The 18,485-nt window shown below is 31.3% G+C and overlaps 1 protein-coding gene across 17 annotated transcripts in view; it reads left to right on the plus strand.

Annotated features, from left to right (window-relative positions):
- LOC127730896 (fibroblast growth factor receptor 3-like) overlaps positions 1-15,731 on the plus strand; it is a 56,708-nt gene extending 40,977 nt beyond the window's left edge. For 5 of the 17 annotated variants that reach the window (XM_052239504.1, XM_052239500.1, XM_052239503.1 and 2 more), the window contains 5 exons: positions 60-229; positions 4,071-4,194; positions 4,928-5,091; positions 6,178-6,655; positions 10,459-13,776. In XM_052239504.1, the coding sequence (XP_052095464.1) occupies positions 60-229; positions 4,071-4,194; positions 4,928-5,091; positions 6,178-6,655; positions 10,459-10,841 (1,319 nt within the window). In that variant the 3' untranslated portion in view covers positions 10,842-13,776. Of the gene's footprint in view, positions 1-59; positions 230-4,070; positions 4,195-4,927; positions 5,092-6,177; positions 6,656-10,458; positions 14,550-14,913 lie in introns of those variants that run through there. The other 12 variants (XR_007995359.1, XR_007995354.1, XR_007995348.1 and 9 more) reach the window with 12 other exon arrangements.
- Positions 15,732-18,485: the final 2,754 nt, after the last annotated feature.

Here is an 18,485-nt window from a genome sequence, read left to right on the forward strand (position 1 = left end):
TACACAAAAAAAGAATATTTACAAACATGATTGGTATGATAAATGATTTTATATTTCAGATTCATCACCAAGTTGGAAACCAAAATCCAGACCAGCTCAGCGTGATTCCATTGTAACCAAGAATGAAGGAAATGATGTTAAATTAACTTGTGGTGTGAATGGCAACCCTAAACCATCCATTATATGGTATAAAGATGGAAGAATCTTTGATGATAAGAAAAGATCAAAGGTATTATTTAGAGAAAAACAAAATTTTCAGATGAAACACATGTACATTTTTGTAGTTCAAGTCAAAACATTTAATAAAAAAGCTAATTCTTTTAGTGTGCTCAGCTAAAGCCAAATTAAAAAAATAAGCATGCATAGCAGCAGATGAAAATGAATTGTTAATCTGCACAAAATCTTTCTGCCCCACCCCCTAATTTTCTGTTGAAATTACAAATTTGAATGGGAATTGGAATGGATGTCATGTTTTACATAAATGTACCCTTTGGCTTGTTTTTGGGTCAATGCAAAAAGGCTGGTTGAGATTTTGGTTTACTGTTAAACTTTTTGGGAACTTTTTAGTAAGGTGATAGAAGAAACAAGGTACCAAACTTGCAAAAGCAAAATTTGAAGGTTAATTGAATTTTTAAACTGAATAATGGGGAAGATTTCTAGAACACTCCCATTTTCAGATCTCACCTCGTGAATAATTTAAGAAAAAAGTTCATAAATGGGTAATGCTTAAAGTTTCTAAAAGAGTGAAAGTATTTACATAACTGATACATTCACACTAACACAGCATTTAAAGTACAGAAGTTGTAGGTGTGTTGATTTGGTTTTAATATGTAATCATGTTTTTGGTGTGATACTCTGCTGTTTGGTGAGAACTGCTATCATGAACTGTCAGGAATAATTTATTCAATTAGTGTCATCATATACCATCAACATGAGGCTGTATCAACAGATTATGTTACATTTATATAAAAGCTTTTTTATATAAACATGTATTGAATCAACATATAAATATAAATAAGGTAGGGAAAAAAAACTCAAAAGAAGGTACCTAGTGCGTAAAATAGATAAAGACAAAACATGGATACTAAAGTGCTATATGAGCCAACTTGGTCAACTTGGTATATCAATGTAAAGGATAGACTAAACTGGACCACTGTTATGTTCACTTATTGCTACACTAACAACAGTTACAGCCTAAATCTCGCAGTCAGCTTTACTGCATGATTTGATAATTTCAGCGAGACTAGTGCATCATGTGATGTATTTACTTTGTATTATATATCAAGGAACATAAATGAAAAATAAGCACATTCCTATCTCTACTGAGTTCTCAAGGAAATAAAAGATACCGACTCAGTTGAATGTTCAAAAGATCTTAAAAAAAAAATCAGTGAATATTTGATTAACATAAAAAAATAAATTTTGTATTTATCATTCTAACGCTCAAAATTTTCAGTCAGACAAGTTTAGAATTTTTTTTTTTTACATCTACCTAGAATAAAATATAATGTCATATTTTTTATCTTGTTCATAGACCTGACCATTGTATACTTAATATATATAATTTGTCCAAGAATATACAAATATATATAAAAAAATATATTATACCAGAGACATATAATACAATATTATTGTATTATGTGTCCCTGATTATACTAGCAGAGACATATAATATTTTTATGCCCCTGCCGTAGCAGAGGGGGCATTAAGTTTTACCCTTGTCCGTCTGAACGTACGTACGTACGTACATCCCAAAATTGGTTTCCTTTCTCTAACTTTAGTTTGCCTCAACTAAATGTTATGAAACTTATACACAATGCTTAATACCACAAAACACAGATCAAATTTGAATATTGGTGGTCTCACTTTTACTGTTCTAGAGTTATGCCCCTTTACAAATGGAAAAATTGCTGAATTTTTCATTTCCGTTCTCTAACTTAAGTTTGCTTAAACTAAATTTTATGAAACTTATAAACAATGCTTATTACCACAAAACTCAGATCAAGTACAAATTTGGGTAGCGTCACTTTTACAGTTATTGAGTTATGTCCCTTTATAACGTTATATGCAAGGGGGGGCATCATCTGTGTCCCATGGACACATTCCCCATTATTTTTTATATGTCTCTGATACTAGTAGTATCCTTGTATTATCGGTTTTCATGCTATTAAGAACGCATTGTGACGTCACAATTTCCATTGAAAAAGCAAGCATAGTATGAATTCATATGACGTACAAAAACATATTATCTGACCATATGTCCATGTTTGAACACACCTGTATCATGTCTTAAAATATACATAAAATTTATACCACATAGAGATATGAATAGCTTGCCGTATGGATTTAATTAACAGATACTTATTTATTTTGCAGCATTGCATGCAATATTAATATTTGAGGTCAAGTTGTCAAAAGTTGCTGTCAATATGATTGTCAATTTTGTAGCGAATCGTTGGATTTGTAAGACTCTGCCAATTAATGCCAATGTGACAATGGTTCCAACCCGTTCCTTCGGAGTGGAGATTTAGATGGAATGGCGGACCAGTTTATGGATCGCCCACACTCTATTTTATAATGATTTCATATGTTAAAGATCTATTTCTTTTTATTCCCCCCAAAAAAGAAAGGACCTGCCTTACTGCTCAGCTAGGTTACCTAACTACCTATAGTTAATATTTATTGGAAATAAGAAATAAAACATTTTGGTATAGCAAGAATTCACTCATATGGCAGCATTCATGTTGCCAAGAATTTGTTGTAAATTTAAAAAACAATTCTGTATAACCAGATCTTAAAGGTTTTTATCTCGCCTATGAAGAGAGTTATAGGACAGACATAGGAATTGCAATCTGGAGGTGGTGAAATCTTAAACTATTTGTTAAGGCTTTATATTTCAGAAGGTGGAAGACCTGGATTCTTCATACCTTGCATGTAGGTGCTTAGTTAGGTAGTTTCAGTCTGTTATATGTCCTTTGTCTTTGACCTCTTTTCCATGGTTCAGCGACTGTTTGAAAAATACCTCTTGATTTTTTTGTCATGTGAAATACTCACTTATGAGTAAAAGGATAAACTATATTTGGATCCTTGCAAGGTCTACATGTCTGTCAGACAAGGTTCACCTGACATGGATCAGTGATCAAGGTTAAGTCCTATCTCAGATACCATAAGCATTAGGTCAACTATATTTGGTCTATGGAATGATTGTAAAGTGTACATGTCCAACAGGCAGGTTTCATTTGACCTTGACCTAATTTTCTTGGTTCATTGGTCAATATCTAGTTTTGGTGGTTTGGTCTGTTTCTCAGATACTATAAGCAATAGATCAGCTGTATTTGGTGTATGGTATAGTATAATATGATGTCTACTTGGGAGGTTTCATCTGACCATGACCTTTTTTCATGGTTCATTGGACAATGTTCAGTTTTTGTGGTTTGGTTAGTTTATCAATTACTATAAGCAGTAGGTCAACTATATTTTGTGTATGGAATGATTGTAAGGTGTTCAAGTCTGTCTAGCCTCTGACTGGACCTAACCTTAACCTCATTTACATGGATGTAAGGTTTATGTGATACTTGTAGTAAACCCTTCATATTACAGACTCCCAACATAAGTTCAATCACATTATGTAAAGCAAGTGAGACATCTCAGCATGTTCTTTATGAGAGGTCTTTCCCACTTGACTTAACTCATGCACTAACAGTAGCTGATTGATTGTTGCCTGATTAACACCCATTTGATAACAGATGCAGAATGTTGTCTTTATACAACTAAATGCTAGAATGATCAAACATTTGTTATTTTGCAATTTATGTGTTCAGATATATATTTTTTTATTCCTCTGCTCCAAAGGAGGAGTATACTATTTTACCTAGGTTTTGTCTGCCCTTCTGTCCATTTGTCTGTCCCATTGAATTAAGAGCGTCCTTCAAGATAAATGTGTGCTTCATTGGATTATTTGTACATAATATCATTTCCCAACAGGATCTATGTACATGACATCCACAATGGTGTAACATGTTCTTTGTAGTATTAGGAGTTTCTTGACAGGATATATTTCTTTCTTGTAGACAAAGCTGCACCGGTACTCGCTGATAATGAAAGATGCCCAGGTTGATGATAAGGGAGATTACCAATGTATAGTGACCAATGTCCATGGCAGTCTGAATTTTACATTCTATGTTACAGTAATAAGTAAGTACTTGTACAGTAAATGGTTCCACGTTTGTCATCAAATGTGAATAAGTTATTCAAACATTTACCAACCATTGTTTTGTACTATCACTCTAGAATCTATGATGGTCCCCAAGGGTTAGAAGTCATGGGTCATTGGATTAAACCAAAGACTTTCATCAATTAGTATTTGCTGCTCAATTGCTATTGATGCATAGGCAGGGGTTCAAATTGTTTCTGAAAATAATATTGACCATAACCTCTGTGACTATAAACACATTTAAGTCTTGATGAATTTAAAATATTTTAATTAACATTTGTATGTACTTAGTTTCCTTTTATTGTAAACATTTTGCATACATGCTATCAATGTTTCATGGACCCAGAAATAAGTGAGGAAAAAGTATAGAACTAATAAAAAATCTTAAATAATTTCATTTGATACATTATATAAACTGAACAATTGAGACTGTTTATTTCATTTGAAATTCCCAGTGTAAAGTGATACATGTAAGAGCATTCAATAACACAAGAAAAAAATAACACAAAATTATACTTTTTTGAATTCCATTGACACCTGTCTTTATCAGAATCTGAAAACCTGAAGGTATTAAGTGCTACTGCCATCCTCTTATTTTATTCAGAAACATAAATATGGAAAAAAAAACGTTCAACAGGTGAGAAGTGCTTCTGTAGCCACCCAACTGTAATTATATTGGCTTATTAGCTTTAGTTAAATTGTTTCTATTTTAAGAATTGACATGGCCTTTAGAAGTAGAAGAACCTCAGAATCAGACTGTTAATGAAGGTGAAGATGCTATATTTACTTGCCGACCTTTGAATGATCCTGAGGCCACAATTAAATGGGTGAAAAGGAATCAAACAGGATTACAGACAAGTATTGGTAAAACATCAGATGTAAGTTATCTTATAATATTAGCATAGCAGTATTAATTATAATGGCTAAAGGTAATATACAGTTGTGGATCAAAGATTGGAGGTAAGGAGGGACTCACAAATTCATAGAGCCTTTAGAAGGGTTTAGGGCTCAACATGTCCAGGTCATTGCTAGATTTAGGTGGTATGCACTATGTGCACATCACACCCCATTCCGCCAATCCTAATCCCCGTACATTCATTTTCAAGACAAGGAGTCTTTTGTAATCTTTAGATGGCAAATGACAGCAAATAATCAGTCTAATTCTTAGTGAAACAAGCAATGTTTAACCCCGCCACATTCTTTATGTGCCTGTCCCAAGTCAGGAGCCTGTAGTTCAGTGGTTGTCATTGGTTCATGTCTGTCATATTTGTCCATACAACTATGATACAACAACATGAGACAACTATCCAGCAAAGTTCAAATAAAGTGGATGTAAGCAATTATAGGCAACCATATGACCTTCAACAATGAAAAAAACCCATACTGTATAGTCGGCTATAAAAGGCCCCGATATGAAAAATATGAAACAATTCAATTGAAAAACTAACGGCCTAATTTATAACAAAACAATTCACGAAAAACAAATATGACAGACGTAAACCAATGACAACCACTGAACTACAGGCTCCTGACTTGGGACAGGCACATAAAGAATGTGGCAGAGTTAAACATGTTTAGATATAGTCTAAAAATCATTAGAGAAACAGATTCCACCACTATTACTCGTGTATTACAATATTTCTCCACTCTCAACAGTTAAATTTTAATTATTTAAAAAGCTCAGAAAGCCTTGCACTTTAAATATTAAAAATTAACTGTCTCGAGTGAAGAATTATCGTAACACCCTTGATGCAGTGGTGGAATCTATATTTACATGTTTGGATGTTAGGTTAGCTGTTAAAAAATTGTCCTTGGCTTATTTTCAGAAAAGGGCAATTAATTCATTTAGAAAGGAGCTGTAAAATGTATAGGCTGATTAATTTAATATATTATCAAATAAATATACCCTACTTGTATTTTACATATGGACGATTTGAAAATAAAACTGACACCTTCAATTTCAGATTTTAGAAAATAAAGAGATGTTAGTTCTACGCAGTGTTACAATGAAAGATGCTGGACATTATGTTTGTTTTGTTGGTAATTATTTTGGTTTGAAACAAGTAGATGTATGGTTGACAGTCATACCTACACCCACAACTACTACCACTACTTCTACTACAACGACTACTCCAACGACAACCACTACTACACCGACTACCACTACAACAACTCCTACCACAACCACTCCGTCAACTACAACACCAACTACAACAACTCCAACCACAACCACTACAACAACAACAACAATGAGAATACCCTTCTGGCCAGAACCAACACCAGACTGGGATGATGACTTTGATGATACACAGCGCAAAAAAGATAAGAAGAAAAAGAAAAAGAAAGATAAAAAGAAGAAAAATAAAAAAGATAGAAAGAAGAAGAAAAAGAATAAGAAGAAAAATAGAGAAGATACATCATATATGCAACCTGAAATTTATGGTAATTTGAAAGATAAACAAAAGTAGTAAATTCTTCTTCTCACATCTCTGGAATAAAAACATTATCAACATTTGTGGTAACTTCTCCAAAAGAAGAAGATAGTGATATAAGTAAATGTTTGAATAAAAAGAGATGTGTATAAATATAGACATGTAATCCAATACATGTATCAAAAAATACCAAATCACATCTATAGGTCAACTTTTGGTCTTCAACAATAGACAAGGTTCTGTATAATTTCTCAAGCTCTAAAATATTTGAAATACTTAAGGATGTACTTAGGTGAAATTAAAAAAATCTCAGATTTTAAATTCATACTTTAAGTCAGAAGAGCATTATTTAAGAAACAAAATAAGCTAAAAATATTAATATTGATAGGTTATGGAGCTCCTTTTCGAGATATTTGATTTTTAAAAAATCGCGGGAAAAGGCTGTCTCAGACTTTTACCTTATACTTGCATTGGTATTATTTGGGTCTCAAATCGAAAGAAAAGAAATCTCGAATCTGCATAAATTTTGGTAAATGACCTTTTATGAGCTATTGAAGTCTTATATGAAAAGAAAAATGGGTGTTATGGGGCAAAATATTTTACCCTGTATCTTGGGGAAAAAAACTAACATCTGACAAAAATTCCCAAACCTGACCTAAGTACATCCTTAATTGTGGTAATAGATATTATTACTTCAAGACACAGGCAGGTACACCAATTATAGGATAGGCTAAGTCACCAAGTTAAATGTTCAAAGAATTGAAATAAAAGACAAATTGTAATAACAGTGATTTTTTGTGAAATAAGGAAGTTATGGGTAGTAAAGCAGATAATGCACACATAATTTTAAAAATCAATGCCTCTGCATATGACTTCTGCAGATTATATTTTTGAAAAGTTTTAGCATAGTAGTCCTATGTCATAGTTCTGAATCCAGATGTAGCCCCCTGCTATGTTTCAATGAAAAAAAAGGTATATAGTTTCCATGTCATATGACTTTTCTCTCTTATAAAGTTTCTCATAAATCTGTGGGTTTTTTTGGGGATAGATAAGATATAAAGAAATTGTGATAATAATACAAAGTAAATACAAAATTAAAAAGGAGTTAGAGTTGTCTCCCAATATCAAGTTCAAACTGGTGGGACATTTTTATGAAAAAAACAAGTCAGTGAAGTTTATATTTCTTGTGATCAGGATAGTTAAAAATGTCAATAAATGCCCCCTAAGTCATGGTCCAGTGACTTTGAATTAATAAGCAATTTTAAATGTTAAGTTTTCTGCTTAAGTTAGCTTGATAGGATCTACTTGTGATAGATCAATGATATTTTGCATGAAGCCGCATTACTATCAGTACATATCAGTTTGACAACTATTTTGAGGCCCTGGCCCCTAGGACATGGTCTAGTGACTTTGAGTTTATAAGCAATTTTTAATGTTAAGTTTTCTGCTTAAGTTAGTTTGATATGAACTAATTGCGATAGATCAATGATATTTTCTAGAAAGTTGCATTACTATCAGTACATATCAGTTTGACGACCATTTTGAGTCCCTGCCCCCTAGGTCATGGTCCAGTGACTTTCAATCAAGTAACAATTTTCAATGTTAAGTTTTTATGATTAAGCTATTTTGATAGGAACTACTTACAATAGACAATATTTTCTATAAAGTTACATTGCTGTCTGTACATCTCAGTTTGTCAACCATTTCGAGGTCCTACCCACTAGTTGGTCCAGCGACTTTAAATTAGTTAGCAATGTTGCTGTCCATCAGATTGTCTTTTTCTGAATTTTATGCCAACAGGCGAGACATATCTCTGTGTCAACAGTTTATGTTTAGAATGTTTTATTTTTTTGTCCTATTAGTCCGTTCAATCTTTTGTTTAATCTGCATTTGTTAAAAGTTTTTGTATCAAAAACCAATTTTAAGAAAACCTCTACTGTCAGAATGTAAATGTTCCTCTTACTCAGAACTGCCTTTGTTGCCAGGTCAAACCAAAGACTTTAGAATAAGTATATGCTGCTTCTCCACTAAGCACATGGAATTTAGGATTAAGAGCAAATATAAAAAGAAGATGTGGTATGATTGCCAATGAGACAACTCTCAACTGCTCAGTCATCAGAAGGATGTATCAGGGGTGACATGTCTTCCTACTAATTGTTGCCTTGTGAACTAGCATGTTGAATACATTGTTCAGCATGTCAAATAAGTACAAAGCAGGGTTCATATTCATATCACATTAACATGTTTTCATCCTTAAATGCATGTACTAGCTGCCACTGGACGTTAAACTCCAATCCATCATCATCTTTTGACTCAGTTTGTGTTGGATTCAAAAGTTTTTGTTTTGGGGATAATGGGTCATATTGCAGAACATTGGCTTTGGTTTTCAACAAATGTTTCTTATAGCTTCTTCACCAGTAAGATTATTGTACTGAACAGTCATAAATTACACCAGAAGTAAAGTTGGTCTTCAATATTTGATTTGATTTAAACTTCTAACATCAAGGACAAGGACTTGGTCAATACTTCTAGTATTTAGACACTAGCAAGAGAACTTTACCTCTTTTGCTGTACTATAAAATTTGTATTATTAGTTTATTAACTTATTTAGATTTCACAATTTGATAAATTAATTGATTGGTTTAACTCTTCAAAACACCCCACATTGCCTATGATAGTTACTATCATACACTTTGATTTATACAGTTTGTTCCTATAGTAAACTAATGAAGAACTACAGCATAACTTAAACCAGCTTTGACAAAAATAGTGGCAGGACAATAATTCATTAAAAAATGTTGAAAAAAAAAATAATAACTAAAATAAATTCATCCCAATTTTATATTCTTAAAGGGGCATTAGCTACCAGATAAAAAAAATAAAATAATGAAATAGTGAAATATTAATTCGCGTTAAGCAGCCAGTTTGGTACAATTTTGTCAAAATAAGCTAAGGAACATTGCTGATGAATTATTCACTTGCAAGTGATTAATTTGACCTCATTGAATTCATATTCATGTGACCTTCTATTTCACGCCTGAGCTAGAGATACGCATAAATAAGACATGTTCAGCTTTTAAAAGGAAACTTGTCAACATTGAAAGTGAAACAGGTAAACCTTTTGGTTTACTGTTTAAATCCACAAAAACTCATTCTTATACAGGTAAAAACGATGATTAACATATTTGTTTAACCTATAATATGAAATCAAACAGACCTATTGCACGTGTTCGCTATCTATTTACATTTATATTTATGTTTATAACCGGTTATATGACTGACAGCAGTCTTCAGAGGTCACCACAATGGTTAATTAGATGGCGTCTAGACTAAATTACACACGAAATCCTGATACATATTATCGAGTCCATGCATTGTTAATTATTTTTTTTAGCATTTTTGAGTTGAATACTGTGGATTCATTTATTTTCGTGGGTACCAATTTTCGTGGATTAAGGAAAACTTACATATTCATGGATATTTAATTTTGTGGTTTTGCCGAAGTTTGCATACAAGCCGATGGACAATTTGTCATTCGTTGAACATTTAATTTCGTGGTTCACCTGTATCAACGAAATCCACGAAAATTGGTATCCAACGAATAATAATGAATCCACAGTATATGTTTTAGTATGTTATACATCAAATATAAGAATTTGAGTCAAATTCGTGAATATGAATTTGACAGCTAATGCCCCTTTAAATAAAAAATTGCAATAATGTGCAATAAATGTTTGTAATAAATGGAATTGAGAACAAACTATCAGACATGTATAATGTATATTCATATATATATATTTCTTATTATTTTAGATAAAAACTATGAGGACACGAAAACACAAAACCCAGACAATTGGTTTGGTAGGACAGGCCGTATAGATCCTGATGATCCATATGATCAAGGAATTGCCCCTGAACCCTTTAATCCAACGTCGGAAAATGATCAGATTATACCATATGGAGAAAACAATAAAGATGAAACAATCGATTACAGTGATGTGGATTTTACTGGCAAAACACAGGGTGAAAATACAAGTCAGAAAAAATCTGCTGAAAAGGATATAGATGTTTGGACTATATATATTATTGTAGGCTCAGTGGCAGGAGGGGTGCTGTTAATTGGAGTAGTGGCAATTGTTGTGGCATTATGTTGTAACAGATATGAGGATGATGGTTATAAACACACAAATGTTTGACTATAGGAGAGATTTCCATGGTAACAAACATTTAAAGAGGAATACTTGAGGAAATTTTGCCATGGAAATTGAAGACCTAAGGTTTAATAAACCTAATCATGTAGACATTGAAATACATTATAGCATTGTTGTTGTTGATAGTTAAAAGACACAAATATCAAGATGTACTTTAGATATTAAAAAAAGTGCAATAAATATTTCTATAGTATACTTAAAGACACTTGATGTGCAAGAAGTATACTTTTCTATTCGTTTGTATAAACTTTGAAGACACTAGATGTGCAAGAAGTTTACATTTATAGAAGTATATTTATTTATATAAATGTGTAAACTTTGTAAGACTATCTTCCTAACAAAGGTGCAGACCAATTTGACAATACACACATGACTATTATCAATTACATATATAGTATGTGTAATATAGTGTATTGTTACAAAGTTGTATAGTAACTGGGATTTTTATAGGCTATACAAAGAGGATGAGGACATATTAGAGTGATCCTAATTACATTGTATGATCCAATGTATCGCATAGAAGCAGGTAGATATATAATCCTGGTATATTTATATGCCTGTAGATTCTTGACACTGTAAGGAATCCCGTGTTTATGTGGGTTTAATTGATTGGTTTTATAAGAATACATGTCATATTTGTCTTAGCATTCGATATATAAAACAAGATGGTTACTGCAAGAGTAGAATACATTTGTTATGTAAATAAGAATAATAAACCACAACACCTGATTTAATGGTCACTTAAACTTTACATGTAGGCTGTGTTATTTGCTAGACCATCAAAATTGATCTAAAAATAAGTATATAACTATATGATTTACAGTACATTGTTATCATAGAAACTGACAATTACTAGAAAGCAAATGCATGAATGAAAAAATATGGACAGAATCCCAAAATGATATGGAAAGGTGTTAAACCTTGGTATAATTTCATTTTCAGTACCGGGGGTAATTGTTCATAGTTATCTAAATCAATCTTGCCTATTTGTTCTGAGTTAGGATATTAGTTTGATTATTTCAAACCAAAAGGATAGTGCTTTGTTTATTTTCAGTGAAGATGCACTGAAATATCTGGAATATAAAACACAATTTAATCATTTAGTAAATGAAAATCCATTACGGTCAAAGAATGCAGTGTTCACATTTTGCCCTGAATGATGTATTTTTTGTTTTTTAAAGGGAGATAATTAGACTTTTTTTTAAAGATTTTTTGGTCAGTTATTTGAGTCCATTGAAATTTTTTAAAACCACAATTACATTACATATTTTAATTGAGTTTTTGTTTTATGGAAGGGAAATATTAAAGAATTTTTATTCTCAGAAGTTATTTTAACACCTAACATGACATTATTTTCACTGTTATCATTCAAATCAGGGATTTTATAAAGAATAATAATACTCAACTGTTTATTGACTGTTTGTTGTAATTTTGTTTAATTATTTATGAGTGTTAATGTGTTTTGTGTTTTATATATGGTCATATATGAGCCAACAATATTCAGTATGTATGCTATGATTACTGGTTTCTTCGGTTTATATCAGGATTTTTTTTTAGAGAAAAAAAGATATGTCTTACAATTTTCACTTGTACTTTTTTAAAAACATTTTGAAACAGGATTGATATTTGTATCCACTTACATTATTACCAAAAACCTGAAGTTCACAGAAATATTCTATTGTGATATTAACATTGTTACATAGTGATAACATTGTTACATATTGTTAACATTGTTACATATTGATAACATTGTTACATATTGTTAACATTGTTACATATTGATAACATTGTTACATATTGATAACATTGTTACATATTGTTAACATTGTTACATATTGATAACATTGTATTTATATTTTGACAATCATTTGTTACATCATACATTGTACATTGTCTATCAGCATTCACTACATAACATTTAAGAAATCCTTTCTGTACACATACATACTTTTAAAAAAATATCAGTGAAATGTTTAACTTTTATCAACCAGTGATGGAATCGAACTACAGTAAAATTTTAGAAACGGCTTATCTTGGACATGCAGAGGTTCCTACATGGCTTGATTTAGGCAAAAATTATTTCATCTTTTTCTACAGATTTTAAAAATTATTTTATTGTCTCGATTAGGTTCTGGTTATATACCTAGTGAATGGTATTATTTTTTAAACTTATTTTACATAACAAAAAATACTGTACTTTTGGTACATGATTAGTAGAGAGCTCAGTTGTGCAAACTTTTAGGCAGTTACTGTAATACCAAAGAATTGTTCACTTAATAACACAACGGGTAATTTATTTTGAATAGCTTTGATATTTTATTTTCATCTACTTGTTTAAGATTTATTTGATATTGTAAAGATTGAAACAGTTGTTTTATAGTGTTTATAAGTATTTGCATGATTTGTTATGTATAAGTTATGTCTTGGCTAAATGGATTTGTTCAGCACTCCTGCAACTAAGAAATACTCATGAACTTTGTATATATTTTTGCCTCTGAAAATGTGGCATATATAAGTTTATCATTTACAGCTGACTAAGATTGTCTTCATCTTCATAATCTAATTGAAACTTTGTATCTTGTAATTAGATTAAGGAAATAACAGTATTGTATATAAAGATTTGTGGGCATCAATTGGTAATTTGATGGTTTCAAATTCAGTTTATTGGAGACATGTTAGCTGAGCCATTAAAGGGATATATGCAACCATCAAATAAGAAATTAATGCCTACAAATCTTGAGATACAGTGTTTTAGTTCTAATGCAACTTACAGAAAAAACACTGTTGAATCATACATTTTGAAACTCATTTACAAGATATTTGCCATTGCACAGATAATTTCAGATGGTCAGTCAAGGAATTGATCACTCCAAATAAACTTTAATTTGAAACAGCTGTCATTTACAAATTACCGTATAAAGACAGCAAATTGTTTTTTTTTGCTGTAAAACAAAATGAAAATATTTTGCAAGACATATTGGTTGATCATTGTACAGAATACCTCTTCTTGAAATTTAAATTATTGCTCAACGTTCTTCACACTTTCATTTAAGAGACACTACATTGAAGTTGCTTTTCAATAAATCAAGGCCCATTTTTTTCTGTTGGATATTGTTATCATTGTAACATGAAAAATCTTTTAAAAAAAATAATGTGTTGAGGAACCTCGACAATAATGAATTGTCTGTTAAACCTGGGGCAATGTAGACACAAATACAAACTGATCAAATCAGATATAAAAGATGTTTTCTACAGATAACAAAAATAACATCAGATATAATAGAGGTTTACTACAGATAACAAAAATAACATCAGATATAAAGGGTGTTTACTACAGATAACAAAAATAACATCAGCTATAAAAGATGTTTACTACAGATAACAAAAATAACATCAGATATAAAGGATGTTTACTACAGATAACAAAAATAACATCAGCTATAAAAGATGTTTACTACAGATAACAAAAATAACATCAGCTATAAAAGAGGTTTACTACAGATAACAAAAATAACATCAGATATAAAGGATGTTTACTACAGATAACAAAAATAACATCAGATATAAAGGATGTTTACTACAGATAACAAAAATAACATCAGATATAAAGGATGTTTACTACAGATAACAAAAATAACATCAGATATAAAGGATGTTTACTACAGATAACAAAAATAACATCAGATATAAAGGGTGTTTACTACAGATAACAAAAATAACATCAGATATAATAGAGGTTTACTACAGATAACAAAAATAACATCAGATATAAAAGATGTTTTCTACAGATAACAAAAATAACATCAGATATAAAAGATGTTTTCTACAGATAACAAAAATATCATCAGATATAATAGAGGTTTACTACAGATAACAAAAATAACATCAGATATAAAAGATGTTTTCTACAGATAACAAAAATAACATCAGATATAAAAGATGTTTTCTACAGATAACAAAAATAACATCAGATATAAAAGATGTTTTCTACAGATAACAAAAATATCATCAGATATAAAAGATGTTTACTACAGATAACAAAAATAACATATAAAAGATGTTTACTACAGATAACAAAAATAACATCAGCTATAAAGGATGTTTACTACAGATAACAAAAATAACATCAGCTATAAAGGATGTTTACTACAGATAACAAAAATAACATCAGCTATAAAAGATGTTTACTACAGATAACAAAAATAACATCAGATATAAAGGATGTTTACTACAGATAACAAAAATAGCATCAGATATAAAGGATGTTTACTACAGATATCAAAAATAACCTCAGATATAAAGGGTGTGTACTACAGATGACAAAAATAACAGTGTTTTCTTAAATTTAACATTTCTTGCAATGATAGTGTTTAAAATTTATTAATATAATAGATAAAATGAAGAAAGCATAATGCACTTATTTTGACAAATCATATAAATTTTTTTTATTAATCTTATTCATGGTTGAAAAAGTTTTTTTTTTGTTGTAAGAGAGAATGTGTTGAGACAAGTCGGCATTAAAATGATAAAACAGTTCAGCAACAAGGATTACAAAATATTTTGTTGTTTTTTTTCTTCAGATGATAAAAAGTGATGTACAGATAACTTTGCAAAATTTTTTAAAATACATTTCTAAAGGGTCTGAGGATTTAAAAAAATTGATATACAGGATATTTTTTATCCTTAATTTCACAAAAATTCTATGTAAAAAATGAAAAGCAATTATATATAAGAAACATGGTTTTAATAGCTATTATATTATTGATGGTGCATTTTTTCAGTGTTTCAATAATTGATATATCATTTATTTATGTTTAGTTCACAGTCCTTCATAATGGAGAATAGATTATGATAAATAAATTTCTTAGAAAATGTTTTATTTGTTTTTATACGACTGTTTACGGGAAGTATTATGGTATACCCTTGTCCGTCTGTCTGTCCATCCATCTGTTCGTTGTCAACACTTTGGACAATAACTCAAAAACACTTTCACAAATTTTCATGAAACTTTGGTGAATTGTTGATATCTATCGACATAAGCTCCCTTTTGATTTTCATAAATTTTAGATTTTATGTTTTCCCAGTTATGGGATTTTATTCATAAAATAATGGGTGATTTTCCAGTTCTCTGTCTATAACTCAAAAATGCCTTGAACAATTTTCATGAAACTTTGATGAATTGTTTATATATGTTGACATAAGTCCCCTTTCAATTTTTAAAATTTTCAGATTTTAGGTTTTTATACAACCGCAAAAATTTTTTTGCGTCAGATAATGCTATGATGTTGTCGTCGTCCGAAGACACTTTTGGTTTCCGGACAATAACTTTAGTTTAAGTGAATGGATCTCTATGAATTTTTACCAGAAGATTCAATACCACAAAAGGAAGGTTGGGATTGATTTTGGGGGTGATGGTACCAACAGATTAGGAATTAGGGGCCAAAAACAAGCATTTTTGTAGTTTCCAGACAATAATTTGTGTGCAAGTGTATGGATCTCTCTGAAATTGTACCACAAGGTTCCATGTCACAAAGGGAAGGCTGGGATTGAGTTTGGGGTTAATTGCCCCAAACGTTCAGGAATTAGGGGCAAAAAAGGGGGCAAAAACAAGTATTTTTCTAGTTTCCAGACAATAACTTGTGTTTAAGTGTATGGATCTCTCTAAAATTGTACTACAAGGTTCCATACCATAAAGGGAAGGCTGGGATTGAGTTTGGAGGTAATTACTTTAAAAGGGGGGTGGGGGGTTAAAAAAAGTTGGGGGGATTTTTTTATTCCAATTTTTTTTGGGGGGGGGGGGTTCTTTTTTTTTTCTTCAAAATTTTTGAAATCTTCAATTGCACAGTATTGCGCAATAGCAAGAAATCTTCAATTGCACAGTATTGCGCAATAGCACAGTATTGCACAATAGCACAGTATTGTGCAATATCACAGTATTGCGCAATAGCAAGAAATCTTCAATTGTACAGTATTGCACAATAGCACAGTATTGCGCAATAGCAAGAAATCTTCAATTGCACAGTATTGCGCAATAGCAAAAAATCTTCATTTGCACAGTATTGCGCAACAACACAGCAATAGCAAGAAATCTTCAATTGCACAGTATTGCGCAATAGCACAGTATTGCACAATAGCAAGAAATCTTCAATTGCACAGTATTGCACAATAGCAAGAAATCTTCAATTGCACAGTATTGCGCAATAGCACAGTATTGTACAATAGCACAGTATTGGGCAAAACCAAGAAATCTTCAATTGCACAGTATTGCACAATAGCACAGTATTGCGCAATAGCAAGAAATCTTCAATTGCACAGTATTGCGCAATAGCACAGTATTGTGCAATATCACAGTATTGCGCAATAGCAAGAAATCTTCAATTGTACAGTATTGCACAATAGCACAGTATTGCGCAATAGCAAGAAATCTTCAATTGCACAGTATTGCGGAATAGCAAAAAATCTTCATCTGCACAGTATTGCACAATAGCAAGAAATCTTCAATTGCACAGTTTTGCGCAATAGCAAGAAATCTTCAAATTGAAAACGAATACAAATGTTTTAACCAATTTAGATGGGATTAATTAAGCCTTTAATTTTTGGGGGTTCTAACCTTGTATAATTTTTTGGGATATTGGGCCCCATTTTTAAATTGGTCTACATTGAGGTCAAAAGGGTCCAAAATTAAACTTTGTTTGATTTCATCAAAAACTGAATTATTGCGGCTGTATGATATACTGAATCTTATTGTGCATTTAGATTTTTATTTTGGGCCCTGTTTTCAAATTAGTTCATATTAAGGTTTGAAGGGTTCAAAATTAAACTTTGTTTGATTTCAACTAAAATTAAATTATTGGTGTTTTTTTATATGCTGAATCTAACCATGTTGTTAGATTTTGGATATCAGACCATTCTAGGTAAATTAAATGTCCCATTTCAAATTTTTAAGATCTTTGACCACATTTATTTTGTGTCAGAAACCTATATTATGTCAAAAATTTGATCACAATCCAAATTCAGACAGTATCAAGCTTGAATATTGTGTCCAAACTTGCCCCAACTGTTCAGGGTTCGACCTCTGCGGTCGTATCAGGCTGTGCTCAGCGAAGAATTTTATTGAGAATTGGGACTTTATTCATAAAAAAGGGGTGATTTCCCAGTTTTCAGACAAGAACTTAAAAACACTTTGAGCAGTTTTCATGAAACTTTAGTTGCTTATTTATATAGCTTTTGAAATTAGCTCCCATTTGGTTTTTTTTTAATAAATTTCTGATATGATACTGCCGAGTTATAGAACTTTATTTGTGAAAAATCGTTGAAAACTCCATTTTTCACACTTTTGGGTTTATAGAATTTGTTCATCCAAAAATCGAGGCCACAAACTTAGTTAAACTTGAGGTAGCATTAACAGTGCCAAGTTATAGTATTCATGTTTTGTGTCAATGGGTAGTACTGTGTGTGCATGTTGTTTTTTTTTTTTTGGGGGGGGGGGGGGTCTATTTGAGCAGTGCTCACAGTATTTCTAGTTAATCATATAATAAAATTTAGAATGGAAATGGGGAATGTGTCAAAGAGACAACAACCCGACCAAAGAGCAGAAAACAGCCGAAGGCCACCAATGTGTCTTCAACA

The sequence above is a fragment of the Mytilus californianus genome, unplaced genomic scaffold, assembly GCF_021869535.1.
Source record: "Mytilus californianus isolate M0D057914Y unplaced genomic scaffold, xbMytCali1.0.p SCAF_2, whole genome shotgun sequence".
Classification (NCBI taxonomy): Eukaryota; Metazoa; Mollusca; class Bivalvia; order Mytilida; family Mytilidae; genus Mytilus; species Mytilus californianus.